Source organism: Neolamprologus multifasciatus, chromosome 4 (assembly GCF_963576455.1).
Source record: "Neolamprologus multifasciatus chromosome 4, fNeoMul1.2, whole genome shotgun sequence".
In the NCBI taxonomy this organism is placed as follows: Eukaryota; Metazoa; Chordata; class Actinopteri; order Cichliformes; family Cichlidae; genus Neolamprologus; species Neolamprologus multifasciatus.
This window is the reverse complement of record NC_140442.1, coordinates 19,294,708-19,308,227: the sequence shown is the minus strand read 5'-3', so window position 1 is coordinate 19,308,227 and position 13,520 is coordinate 19,294,708. Positions and strand designations below refer to the sequence as shown.

At 40.5% G+C, this 13,520-nt stretch overlaps 3 protein-coding genes across 3 annotated transcripts; 1 reads left to right on the top strand and 2 right to left on the bottom strand.

Moving 5' to 3' along the window:
- Nucleotides 1-207: 207 nt before the first annotated feature.
- On the bottom strand, nt 208-6,263 carry tufm (Tu translation elongation factor, mitochondrial). Its single transcript, XM_085156124.1, has 10 exons — nt 6,130-6,263; nt 5,350-5,396; nt 5,120-5,258; nt 4,829-4,995; nt 4,439-4,708; nt 4,050-4,182; nt 3,242-3,346; nt 2,952-3,103; nt 2,614-2,733; nt 208-652 (listed from the first exon to the last, which is right to left on the bottom strand). Exons 1-10 carry the CDS (start codon nt 6,260-6,262, stop codon nt 482-484), a joined length of 1,437 nt encoding a protein of 478 aa, XP_085012250.1. The 5' UTR covers nt 6,263; the 3' UTR covers nt 208-481.
- Nucleotides 6,264-6,808: 545 nt separating this feature from the next.
- On the top strand, nt 6,809-11,322 carry hspbp1 (HSPA (heat shock 70kDa) binding protein, cytoplasmic cochaperone 1). Its single transcript, XM_085156129.1, has 8 exons — nt 6,809-7,032; nt 7,257-7,387; nt 8,795-9,011; nt 9,093-9,317; nt 9,714-9,869; nt 10,384-10,480; nt 10,574-10,685; nt 10,950-11,322. Exons 2-8 carry the CDS (start codon nt 7,268-7,270, stop codon nt 11,028-11,030), a joined length of 1,008 nt encoding a protein of 335 aa, XP_085012255.1. The 5' UTR covers nt 6,809-7,032; nt 7,257-7,267; the 3' UTR covers nt 11,031-11,322.
- Nucleotides 10,997-13,293, bottom strand: tmem86b (transmembrane protein 86B). Its single transcript, XM_085156134.1, has 3 exons — nt 12,860-13,293; nt 12,454-12,697; nt 10,997-12,262 (listed from the first exon to the last, which is right to left on the bottom strand). Exons 1-3 carry the CDS (start codon nt 12,908-12,910, stop codon nt 11,811-11,813), a joined length of 747 nt encoding a protein of 248 aa, XP_085012260.1. The 5' UTR covers nt 12,911-13,293; the 3' UTR covers nt 10,997-11,810.
- Nucleotides 13,294-13,520: the final 227 nt, after the last annotated feature.

Genomic DNA, 13,520 nt, shown 5'->3' with positions numbered 1-13,520 from the left:
TGCAGTAGCAGAAAATTACCAGGACATTTTCCTCTTTTTAACTTAACTGATATTTTTTTAGTTTTGCGGTGAATCCAAAGCAGTTATTTACTTTTGTCAGCAATCGTGTTGTTTAAAAAAAATAAAATAAAATCTTCTCTGCAGCATCTGTGTTGGTTTAACAAGCACATGAATACACGAGCAAGTAGCACAAAACCAAGGGGGCGGTTTTATTATTAAATACATTTTATTACATTAATGACAATGTTGACTGACAGTGGAACATCACAGGTGTTTTAGTCGCACCTGCACAACAGAGCCATGCGTTTTTGCGAGTCCTCTCCTGAATCCTGTTCATCTGCGTGTGTTTATGTATTGTTCATTTGTATTTCTATAATTATTCGATCTGACCAGACACAGACAGCCACACATTCAACCTCCTGCCTGACACACCCCCTCAACCCACTCCATCCCTGAGCCCAGCCCTCTGCAGAGGCCCTCCTCAGCCCCAGTTGCACTGGTCTTCATCTGTAGTGGTCATAATCTCTGTGACCAGCCCGGTGCCGATGGTCCTGTTTCCGTCTCTCAGAGTGAACCTCTGGCCTTTCTCCAGAACCATCGGCTGGCGGAGAGTGAGCGTCAATGAGGTGTCCTCACCTGGCATCACCATTTCCTAAAGGAAAGCAAAAAGAGCAAGAAAACCATCAGTTTCATCTGAAATCAGTGTTTATAAATGCAGAAAGCAGTAAATGAGAGGCAACACCAGCTTTAATCACCTCTGTTGCTTCAAACAACACTTGAAAGGTTTAAGATGTCTTCACATGACATACAGCACTTACAACTACACACACAGACCAGGGCTCGCAAAATCGCTAGCCCGACGTCCCGGGGCTAGCGATTTTGCCAGTCGGGCTACCAAAATCTATTTCTGCCCTGCCCGTCGGGCTATCATAGGAAGGAAAAATATATGTCAATGATTTTGCATTCTTTCGGAAATGTAGCTGGGTAACTATGTCATTGGCATCGGTGAGCCACTGTCAATATGTGACATATTGAAATCGCGTTTGAATTTGTGCTTGTTTTTTGCTTTCACTTTGCAATCGCGCGAACTGTGTATAGAGAGCGACAGCACTGATTGGTGAGTGATGATAATTTGCGCACCAATTCCTCTGACATCGTCTTATCAATCGTTAGCTTACTATGCAAACATGACAAGTGAAATCTCCCGCAGCAAGCTTAAACATGTGAGAGGTTGATCGCGCAGAGAATCGCTGAGCGTTATGTGAATGCGTGTGTAAAAGCAGCAGGATATATATTTTAGTTCTGCTGAGCCAAATAAGACAGGTCAGGGTGAAGAAGTGACAGCCAAAGAAAAGCTTACCACAAAACGGAAAAGTTATGACAAATCAGACTATAAGGCAAAAAGAAAGTGCAGCTTTATGGTTTCATGGACAAAAGAATTTCTGTGGCTGCAATATGACGAGCTAAATAACCAGGGCTGCACATAAGTGGTCCGCAGGTGCGTATTCGCTGTCAAAATAAAAAACGTGCACAAGATAAGAAGTTGCAACGCGTGTTTGCATACATAAGATTTTCTGGAGGAGGACAGACATTTGTTTAGAACTCTTAAAGATGTCGAAGAAGCTCCTTTAAGCAATTACTTTGGTGTTCCTCCACCTCCAAAGAAACGTCAGAAGGAGTCCGAACCACAAAAGAAGCGCGTACTCTTGGAAAAGTGGTGAGGAGGTGAGCTGGCTTCAAACAAATGATGAACGCACAGAGATGTGGTGCAGAATGTGCCGTGAAAAACTCACTCTAGCGGACAAAAACAGCCTTTTATATGGACGCAAACGCGTGTTGCAACTTCTTATCTGGTGCCCGTCTTTTATTTTGACAGCGAATGCGCATATGCGGACCACTTATGTGCACCTGTGTAAATAACATAATGTTCTGCCGGGTGTGTTGTTGGTTTTTCCTCGATTTCTGAGTCGACAAGCGCCTTTGTTACTGGGACCAGTCATTTTAAGAAAGGCCCCCATTAGAACCCATGAGAAATGCAAGAAATGCATTATTGCTCAGTCTGTAATATCTTTCCCAGAACAAACACCAATTGCAAATAAGATACTAAAAATAAACCTGAAAAATCTGTTTAGACCAGCGTACTATGTTGCAAAGAGTGAACTACCACTGGCACAATTTAGCAGTCTTTGCAAACTTCAAAAAGCAAATGGCCTCGATCTTGGTTCCACTTGCCTCTTACCCGTGACTTCAGTGGAAATTTCAAATTCAGGATCTGACACAGACTGATTCATGTTCTACACAGTTCTTACAAGTTCATAGACATTTCTGTTCAATTAGAACCAAGTATTTGAGTTGATGATTGTTAATTTTTATACAATGTTGTAATTTGTGTTTCAACAATTTTTTGATTAATGTTTTGTTTCCATTACAATATTATACTTTAATGTATAATATTGCAACGGAAACAAAACAGGAAACAAAACATCAATCAAAAAATTGCTCTCTTTTTTATTTGGGCTACTTAAATTTATTTTGGGCTACCAAAAACTGAAGAGTCCCTGCCTGAAGGGCTACCAGGGATTTAGAAATTTTGCGAGCCCTGCAGACACACACCTTGTCAGCAGGTAAAGTGACCCTGCAGGCCATGTCCCAGGTGAGAGAGAACATGACGGGCATGAAGTTGGTGACAAACGGCTTGTGTCTGCCTCCCTCCTCCTTACTCAGTACATAGACCTGTAACACAGAGCGCACACAGACACACACAGCAGAGTTCCAGTTATATATAAACACGTACTACTGCTTATAAAACTGTGATAACTGTAGAAAACTCATCAATAATTTTTTTAATCTCAATAAAAGGTGGTGCTATTCCTGATCTGTCCACTGAGTGTCACACTGCCCCAATTTAAATAATTAAAACCCTCTGTAGTCAAACTCTGTGGCTCTCACACCTGAGCTCTGACTTTCTGGTGAGGCATGATGCACCCTGGCTTGCACATCACCATCCCTCTCCTCATGTCCTCCCTCTTCAGGCCTCGGACCAGAGCGCCCAGGTTATCTCCTGCCTCTGCCCGGTCCAGAGACTTGTGGAACATCTCAATACCTGCACGCAAGAAAAAAAAAAAAATTAACTAAGCTGGAAGACAAATGAAGGGGATGCACACTTCAAGATACATTTCATTTGCAAGCTGTCATGTTTTATCCACGATTTCATATCTTAACATCATAGGAGGTTCCTCACCTGTCACTACAGACTTGAAGCTGCGGTTGTGACCCACAAACTCACAGTCGTCTCCTTTCTTGATGACGCCCCTCTCCAGAGTGCCCGTCACAACCGTACCCCTGCCTGCAACACAAGCAGGAACCTTCAGACTCAAAGTACACGACACTTTCGCTCTCAGGTCAGAAACAGAGTCAGAGATCTGCAATCTTCTTACTGCTAATTGGTAAAATCACTAATGAGTTGTGCTACTGACGCTCCAAAGCTGTGACTGCATCATGACAAAATTAACTTTGAAGACATTCTTGGTGGGATATGAAAAACAAAAACACCGTACAAATGTTTCTTTGTAGCTTTTCTGGAAGCTGCACTGTTCAGTACAGCAAAGCTCTGCAACATGTGACAAAACTGCACAATACATCACTGGAGCATCGATCTCTATGGCAAAGTTGATACCCAGATTTTCAAGCTCAGGTTCTTTTGACTGATTTTACTGTTTGCATATTCATTTCTTTTATAAATTTCTTTGAATCTTTATTTGTACTTTGCCTAAAATATTTAGAATTGTTGTGCATGATGACAGTCTGACAAAGTAACGGAGCCAAGGATGGTTAAAAATTCAGCCTTATTTTTTAAAAGAGTCAATCTTGATTTGGATGTTTCGATTTTTGGGGTCTGCATCCTGGTTTAAAAACAGTTTATCGTTTTCTTTTGTTTTTCCATTTGCCTACAACTTTACATGATGCAACCAATGGAAATCAAGAGAAATCACCATTATTTCTACCCAACTAGCTTCAGACTGACAATATCAGATAGTGTTTTCTCCTACCTGGGATTGAATAAACCCCTTCAATGGGCAGAAGGAAAGGTTTTTCCAGCTCTCTTTTGGGCAGAGGAACGTAAGAGTCCACAATCTCCAGCAGTTTCATCACTGCATTCACGCCCAGCTCAGGAGCTTTGTTCTGAAGTAGAGGGGGAAAAATCGAATTAAAACACATCACATTCTAGTTTGAAACTTGTTCTCCACCACTGAGGAAAATAAAATAAATGAAAATACAAACTTGCCTGAGGTCACCTCAAAATGTTGACTTGACAGCTTTAAAATTCAAATTATTTTCTCAGAAGCTGAATATTTGAGATTACCTAAAATTTTGACTTCCGGATGTCAAGATTAAATTGCTCTGAAATTTCATTGACTGACAAAGTGTTTCTCCTCACCTCCAGAGCACAGAGTGCAGAGCCAATCACAACGGGTGTGTTCTCGCCGTCGTAGCCAAACTCTGTGAGCAGCTCGCGGATCTCGATCTCCACCAGCTCCAGCATCTCCTTGTCCTCTACGGCGTCTGCCTTGTTTATGAAAACCACCACGTGCTCTACGCCGATCTGCCGGGCCAACAGCAGGTGCTCACGTGTCTGAGGCATCTGGCCGTCAGTGGCTGCCACCACCAGAATGCAGCCGTCCATCTGAGCTGTGCCTGTGATCATGTTCTGAAAAAGAAAAGCAGACACATTTCTAATAGGATCAAACAAACAGGCGGGATTACAACCTGGTAACATCAGGCTGCATCCAGGTAAAAGAAAAGGAAAAAAAAAAAGAAAAAAGAATACCTTGACATAGTCAGCGTGTCCAGGGCAGTCTGTGTGAGCATAATGTCTGTTGGCTGTGGTGTATTCTACATGCGAGGCGTTGATGGTAATTCCTCTGGCTTTCTCCTCTGGAGCATTGTCAATGTCCTCATACTTCTTGTAGCGGGCACCACCAGCATCAGCGAGCACTGGGGAGGATCGAATATAGTGATAGAAATTCACCTTATAAAATTCACTAAACAAAGTTATTACACACATTAACACCAGCCTGTGTCCAGACCAGTGTGACAGCAGCAGCTTGAGTGGGTCTACCTTTTGTGATGGCTGCCGTCAGGGTGGTTTTGCCATGATCGACGTGGCCGATCGTCCCGATGTTTACGTGGGGCTTGTCTCTGCTGTATGTCTTCTTCGCCTCCGCAGCGAAGGTTCGCCAGCTCAGAGGCACAGCACACTGCGTGACAAAGAAGAACCCAATAATTTAACCACTGCAAAAAAATCAGTGCTTCACAGCGTGCAGCATGCCGTTTTGTGCAACTACTTACCAATTTGAAAGAGCTGTGCAGGAGGCTTGGTGAAGAAAGCTGAAGGGCTGAGAAGAGGGAATCAAAAAGTTGGACAAACTTACATAAAGAGTGACTATTTGGTGCCACAACACAATAATTAAAACATTGCCAAACATATTTAAACTATTTATCTTTTTAAAATGCGGAAATATGTATTAATTCTGTGTCATTGAACATTTGGGTGTCCATGCCCTTATTTCCCTTTCAATCAGTGGAGGCGTGCTCTCACATAGATGAGATTAGCACTGACTGCCACACACATTTTTCCTCAAAATCTCAGCCAGCATGTCTGCACAGCTCCGGATGTATTGCACTCGCACCGGCCGTGATGCTTATGTGCCATATAGAGCGCTAATAAAAAGAGTTTTGCATAAACCAGGCAGGTTATATCATGCTAACAGCTGCAGCTAACATTAATCCATTTTGAAGACTTTAGATCCAAAAAGGACGGCTTCACTTCTCTTTAAAGATTACCTATATCAACAGTATGTTTCCCTTCGTTTCTGTTTACCAGGTGCTGATTTTAGTAATCATTCTTCATCCTCAGTTAGTCTTATTGATGACTAACCGTCACTGGTAACGTGACCTTGCTCTGCTGTCGGAAGACACAGCATCACATTTTATTTTCATATTCTTGTACTTCTAAATGTCCGAATAATGTTTGATTTTATGTATAAATCGATAAAGGTGGTGAAAATAAATTAGCTGTCAGAAATGCAAGCAGAGTCACATAGTTTAAATGAATTAAACAATATTTACCGGACAAACACGCACGAAGCCCCACAAGCGCCGCCATCTTTCCTGGCTTGACAAACCAAAGACGATCGGAATTCAAGAAAATAATTTCCCAGCCCCAACGATGTCGTTCCTTTACGTACATGCACATGCGCATATTTAAGTTGGTGCGTAAAATGTTCACATTGCAAAACAGTAACTATTAATGTAACTACTACTAATATTACTATTGTATGTTATTATATTAGACTAAGCAAAAGACTAAAACCCATTTAAAGAAAGTATGAGTTATGTAGCTATTATGATAAAAATAAGAGAGCAATCCCAAGTAGCCTGAACTTAATGTTTGTTAATAATATGTTTGCTGATATCTAAAAGGCAAATATTATTTTTTACATTCATTATTAAGGTGTGTGTATTTTATAACAGATACATAAATAATACCAAACATATCGCAATCGATATGCCTTTCATAGTTTCTTCTGACACGTTTCTTCTGGGATTTGCATATATTTATTTTGATGTAATTAATTCTCTTTGTAAATTGTGCGTACCAGCGTTACTGGATTACCGTAACTATACTAGTATAGGAAAAATGCGTCTATTAATTTTTAAATATTGAGGTAATACTGTCAGTCAGATGTTCAGCATTATAATTTTGAAAGGCTGACTTTAAAGCCAAAAAATGGAAAGTCTAAAATGACGTTGATTTGAGAGCAAAGAGTATCCAAAAATTACTTTGCTTGCCCGTTTGCTTTACTTTTTACGGTAAAACATGGCGCCCCCCTTGCCACTCGTGAGATGAAGAGCTAGCTAGAACGTTCCAGCACTTTCACGTTTCTGTGTTTATAGAGAGAGAGAGCTGTATCTGAGCTCAGAGAGAAACTTTGTCTGTTACCTTTACGTTGTTTTGGAGTCGGTTTAAAGGTAAGTGGGCAATAATAACTGTTGTTATAAGAGGCTAGCAGCAGGTTTTGTATTATTAGCAGAGCTGTATGTTTGTTGTAAAGTATGATCCTGGTATATAAACTGTGGGGCTTTACCTGGTACCACTGCTAGTACACTTAAATTAATTTGAGGTTATTTTGAAATCAAATCTTCCTTTAGTTGTCTTGTTGATTTTCTTTTCTTTTCTCCACTTTACTCTTTAGCTGTTAACACCATGTCAGAAGGCAGGCAGACCAGGAGACATCCCCAGAACCTCCAAGGGGTCCTTCAGCTCGCAGTGGAGGCTGGATCCGCTGCAGAAGGTCCTGCCCCTCCTGAACCCATGTCAGAAGAGGTACGTACTTGTACCCTAAGCAGGATCAGGCCAGATGACCACACAAACCGTTGGGTGTCGACTTTGTAGCTCACACCAGGACACACATGCTTGAAGTATAGCTTCATAATGTGGCTTTGACAGAACTGAGGCTTAAATAAGTAGAATGAGCAACTAGTCAACTAAAAGCCTCATTTGCATGGGGATATAATAATAACGTAGTAGAGTAGGTCCAAAAATGATAACAACAACAATAATAAATGCTTTTGTTTTTACAGTAGCATCTAGTAACATGTGTTGCTCCGCTTTGCAAAACATCCCACCATAAACTATTGATATATCACATTTTCATAGTTTTCAGAGTGCTTTGAGAGACAAAAGTAGAATACTGCATTCAAACAGAAAGCTGGACATTGTGGCCAGAAATGAACAGGACAAAACTGGATCACAGAAAAGTAGTGAACAAGGTATAGAAATTATATCAATCAGAACTGCTGGCAGCCCCCCACCCCACTCAGTCCTCAGTATTTTGGTAGGAAGGGGATATCTTTGACAACACTTTTAAATTTGATAAGTAAATAAATGGCATTGCCATCAATGATGTTCTCTTTTCAGAGTTAAACTCTTAGCTTGATCTATCACAAATGTTTTTATTCAGTTGTCAGCCAATAACTGATACTACTTCGGGGCTTGATATCTTAAACCTACAGTGCTATGTATACTGCTAATTTGCTGTAGATAGTTTTTCAGGCATGCTACTTCTTCTTGTGTCCTCCCTTTCTGCAGTTTCCTCAAATTCAGGAAACTTTGCACACCATGCAGCTCTCTGGGAATGACCGTGTTGGCTCTAAAACACTGTTTCAAACTATTAAAAACTTTGACATTTTTTTTTAATTTCAATTCAATTCAAAAAATTGTAACAATGTTTAAAGATAAAATGTTAAACTGTTTTTTGCTAAGTTTTCTGTTTTGTGTAGACACAGCAATGGCCTTGTCTCTTAAGTTTGATGCCTTTTTTGTGCTTGAATGTCAAGTGGTTCAACATACAAACAAAGAAGCATTCTTCTAAAAATGGTCAGGTAGAAGGACTGGACTCAAAGTCAGTTTTTTAAAAAAAGAAGCCAATGTTGAAAGAAAAACCTTGAAAGACCTTTGGAAATCCTGGAGAGTTATTGCTCAACAATTGCTTAAAAATTAAAAGAAAGTCTTCCTTGGAAGTCAAATATAAAGAAATGAGGAGTGACTCAAGACTTTCGTACAGTAATATATAATTGCACATCACTTGAAATCTCATGTGTCTGAGTAAGACACTGATGTCCACATCCTTTTTTTTTTTTTTCTTAATGCGTATTTGGAGGTATCACATCAGAGAATTTGAATTCAGCATGACAAACTGCTTCAGGCTCTTTTTTTGTGCCTTTTTTCCAGAGAAAAACATGGCTGAGAGAAGCTCTTACAGAACTGTGCAAAGGGCAGATGGATGAAGTGGAGCAGATGAAGCAGTGCTTGGCTGTTCTGTGCAAAGAAGGAAGTGAAAGGGAGAGGGGTGGAGAGGAAGATAGGGAAGACGATGATGAGGACGATGAGCGGGAAACGGCCTTTGAGATGCTGTCCGAGCTGTGTGAGAATCTGGACAATGCCAGAGGTAATAAATGGTATTAGAGCAGAGGGCACGCTAAAGACAGCATGTGTTCACTGTACGCTCACTGCATCCTGTCCTCTGCAGACCTGATGACCCTTGGTGGGCTGGAGTTGTGCGTCTCCCAGTATCTTAATCATGCCCAAAGTGGGTTGAGGTGGCGTGCTGCCCAGCTCATTGCCTCCTGTGCCCAGAACATGCCACAGCTGCAGTTCCACTTGCTTAGCATCGGGGCGCTGCCGAAGCTGCTGCAGCTGACAAATTCTGACCCAAACCCCACCGTCAGGGTGAAAGCTCTTTACGCTGTCTCATGTGAGTAGAGCCATAACGCACGCATGCTTCAAAACTGAGCTTCATGACAACAAGTCTGCAACCAATTGCTGCACATCAGTCATTTCACATACATGATCCAGAACCTCGGATTGTCCATGTCACAGTCTGCAAATTTTAGTGCGGTCAACAGTTGGTTCCCATGGTTGATGTTTTAGATGGACAGGCTATTCAACAGCTATTTTTAGTGGCCAGCCTCCCAACTGTATCACCCGTGTTTATGATATTGTTATATCTCATGTTTCCTCTCAATTCAACTTTAAGCCTAAATTATCTGTTGCTTTCTTCTTTAGTGCCAAATGACACATGGCACCGTCTTTTTGTCCCAGCTCTGTGCTTCACAACACTCAGCAAAACTGTGTCCTGTCGTAATCATAGGTCTGGTTCGAGAGCAGGAGGCAGGTCTCCAGGCCTTCCTGTCCCATGATGGATTCTCAGTGCTGATGCGAGGCATGCAGTCAGAGAACGAGAAGCTCAGAACCAAGTCGGCTTTCCTGTTGCTCAATCTGCTGATGTCACATCCCGAACAGAAAGGTATGGATGGGAAGGACATTCAGACAGGATAGCGCTGTAAACCTGCACCAGTACCAGTAGGTTTACTTTGACAATACAACACTTTGTAGCCTTTTATTAAGACACAACATGGTTTAATAATGTCTCTAAAAGCTTATAGAGACACCTTTTCTTGGAAAATGAATGTTTTATTTGCAGCTTTGCTCTTCCTCCATGATTAGTCGCCAATATGGCAAGTTCTGCAGTTAAAGGGTAAAATAACATAAAAAGTTTTTAAACAATTTTTTTAACAATTAAATTTTGTGTTAAAACTGTGTTTCTCACTGATCTTGCTACCTTTGTCTAAAAACTATTTTATTCTTAACTACACATACATAGTAGACCATAACAAGAAGAACCACAGCAGATTTTTTTACTTTGGATATTTAATTGGTTTACTCTTTAAACATCTATCTAAAGTTTTTGCAAGCTTTCCTTAAAACATGGCTTGATATACATAAACTCAGGTATATTCCTGATTATTTCCCCCCCACAGACACACTTGTCGCCATGGGTATGGTACAGCAGCTGGTATCAGTTCTCCGTACACCGCATTCACCCGTCCATGAACATGTGCTTGGTGCCCTTTGCTGGTAAGAAACATTCATTATGATACTGAAAATCTGACATTATTTCATGGATGGTATTAGTAACTGTACCCGTCCTTGTTTCTGATGGTGGTGTAGTCTGGTCGAAGACTTTCCACAAGGGCTCAATGACTGCAGGAATCCTGCTCTGGGCCTGGAGGAATTACTCAGACAGAGATCCAAAGAGCTCCAAGGCAAAGAAGAAAGTCAGGTAATTCATGTGCCTGAGAATCAGATCGTAAAACTGGATAGAAATGTTGCGATTATGCTACAAAATTTCATTTCAGTCATGAAATGTGTTTTTTCCATGTAAAACTAGAGGTGATTGTGGTTAAAGGCTAACTAGTTGTAAACAATAAAGAGATATATAACAGAATTTTTATTTTTTTAAGTTTAAAAGACTGATAATTTTTTAAAAAAAATAAGCTGAATCTTCCATTTCTGCCTCTTAAAGTCACATGTTTGTTTCCAACAGGAAGAACTTGATTTCTGTGAGCGACTCAGGGCTATGTGTTTCTCCAGGCAGCAGTCAGATGACACTGGGATGGATCGTTGATTTTCTGTTTTGTTTTTTTTTCTTTGCTTGTTGCTGTGTTTTTTACCCTGACATGTTTTGGCATCAGTATGAAAAGATAACAGAACATTGATGAGCTGGGACATGTTTTTTGTTGTTGTTGTTGTTGTTTGGTCTGTTAAGACAGTTGCACGTGATCCAGTACCTGGATTTCACTGTGTAAATAATTGTACTGTATATTGTAATGTATAAAACAACTATTTCAGTCCAATGTTTGCCATTCTTAATGTCTTAACTGTCATCCCAAGCATCTCCATTAAAGGTAGTATGTATAGTACTCTATTTTAATTGGCAGAACACAAATGCTGACTTTAGTTAAATCTATTTTATTTTATTATAGTATGCTTTAGTTTTTCAGTTCCTGTCTCTTTTCAGTTTTTCTTGAAACAAAACTCCCAGTTGTTGACATAATATTTATTACTGTTAATAAAACATGGGATTACGTGTATAAACATACAGTATAATGAGCAGTTCACATCATGCCACCATATGCACAATCTACATGTAAACATGGATGTCAAAGAAAATATTTTGATCATTAAATCACAGAATATAAATATTATAAACTGAAGTTTACTGAATGTTTTTCCATTTCATTTGGAAATAATTTTTTTCATTTTTAGAACATTGCAAATTGAATGTATTTCCCTTTCTTTGTTTCTTTTTTTTTTTTTTTTTTTTTTTTTTACCACTTACAGCAAATATTTATGGAAATGGAGAGCTAATGTAGTGCAAGCTTTTGGAGTACAACAGGGATACTGGTTAGGACCTCTTCCATTTTGAAAACTCATCCGTGTCCTCTACTGCTTGCATGTCACCCACAGCGATTAGAAGCTGTGCCAGATAATAGGTCACCATTACAACAGTAGTACCGTGCTGCATTGGTGCCACCACCTTAAAAACTTGCAGAGACAGCGTTGCGTCAGATACCATGAAGCTCAGACTTCCCAAAAGTGTTGCTATGTTGCCAGTTCTAGCTGCTAATAGACCCATTAGAGTAATTAAGACAAAGTAGACTCCAACAGCTGGAGTTAGCACTTCAGAGTTTGGGTCCTTTTGCAGAAATGGAAATAGAAATGTGTAATAACCTCCTCCAATCATAAACAGGATCAGATAGAGAAAACGGCTCCAGCAGGAAGAGGAGTTTTTTGTGTAACGACTGGACAGGAAGGAAACTGAGTACAACAGATGAGCCACAGCAAATGCACCCATTCCTGAAACAGATATTGAGGACATAATGGGCATGTGATTTGCAATTTATGAATCCTGGAGTGTTAAATTTACTCTCTGAAAGTAACTATTACAAATGCTTCGTACAATAATGAGGCATGTGCAAGCAATAGACCTTTCATAAAAGAAAAAAAAATGCTCAATTTTTTTGAACTCATCCACCACCAGCGCTTACCATGCAGGAAAAGCTCAGGCCACACCAGGCAGCAGTCACCAACAGCAGAGAAGACCAGTCCTCCCACCACACCTAGGACACTCTGACCTCCATTCCAGCTCAGCACCACTGCAGCCAATATGAGTACTGGTGCAGATTTGACACCTGCAAACATGATGGACGGGGGCGAAGCAGGAGTCCAAAGGTAGAAGTACAGAGCTGCAGACAAAAAGAAAGGCAAGAGAGACAGAAAGAGAGCACAGGACTGATAGAAATGGACAAAAAGAAAGAAAGGGGAGAGATGCAAGTTTTTGTACAGAAGTAGATTCAAGTTATGATTTCAAACATCTCCTTTCCACCTGGTTTCACTAAGCGAAGTGCTGCTAGAAATAAAGAAATACTGGCTGTAAATAGAGGTGAACTGTACCTTATTTCTCCTCTGCCGCCTGTGATAGGCGTGAGTCTCAAGGATGTCCATCTTCTCTCAAACAGCACTGTTGAGACTTCTCAGAAGGATAAAAGTGTCCTGACTCCTTTGTTTCTTCTGTCTTTACTGTCTTGTTTGCCAGCGATCCCCAGCTCCAACGATCCTCAGCTCCTGTACCCCTCGCCTTGAACCTCTGTCGTGTCTTTCAATCTGCCTGCGTTTCATGTCGATGAACTTTAGACCGATCCTCACGGTCTGATTGCGCTCTGATAATCAATTCGCTCCCTGTTTTGAGTTCTGTTGGTCAAATTGCTCACCCTTGACCTCACCAGCAGGATTACGTTGGTGACATCAGCACAGAAGGAGCAAAGTTGAACTGTGCAGGTGTAATCACTGTGAAATGTAAACGTTAATATCAGGAAACTGACTAAACCTGATGATTGTTGTTGTTGAGACTTTTTATGTCTCAATGTTTCATAAAACAAATATGTAAAATTTTACAGGAAAGGATTGGATTCTTTGATAAACAGCTGTAAATTTGTTATAACAATACTGTTTTTTTTTTATGGCAACTATTCCAAGAAATGTGGATGGTTATGAAAAACACGCTATGCCAAAGCCCCATCCAGTTTCCAGTGCTTCACATTTAAAGGAAAGGAAA

Bases quoted from the DNA above. Each gene is read 5' to 3' on its own strand.
- tmem86b (XM_085156134.1), bottom strand. From the start codon at position 12,910: ATGGACATCCTTGAGACTCACGCCTATCACAGGCGGCAGAGGAGAAAT. The intron at 12,698-12,859 runs GTACAGTTCACC...CATTTCTATCAG, and splicing joins GGCGGCAGAGGAGAAATAAG to TCCTGTGCTCTCTTTCTGTC. The intron at 12,263-12,453 runs GTAAGCGCTGGT...TATCTGTTTCAG, and splicing joins GCCTGAGCTTTTCCTGCATG to GAATGGGTGCATTTGCTGTG.
- tufm (XM_085156124.1), bottom strand. From the start codon at position 6,262: ATGCGCATGTGCATGTACGTAAAGGAACGACATCGTTGGGGCTGGGAA. The intron at 5,259-5,349 runs GTAAGTAGTTGC...TTTGTCACGCAG, and splicing joins TGCACAGCTCTTTCAAATTG to TGTGCTGTGCCTCTGAGCTG. The intron at 653-2,613 runs GTGTGTGTCTGC...GCTTTCCTTTAG, and splicing joins TCACTTTACCTGCTGACAAG to GAAATGGTGATGCCAGGTGA.
- hspbp1 (XM_085156129.1), top strand. From the start codon at position 7,268: ATGTCAGAAGGCAGGCAGACCAGGAGACATCCCCAGAACCTCCAAGGG. The intron at 7,388-8,794 runs GTACGTACTTGT...CCTTTTTTCCAG, and splicing joins CTGAACCCATGTCAGAAGAG to AGAAAAACATGGCTGAGAGA. The intron at 9,012-9,092 runs GTAATAAATGGT...TGTCCTCTGCAG, and splicing joins GAATCTGGACAATGCCAGAG to ACCTGATGACCCTTGGTGGG.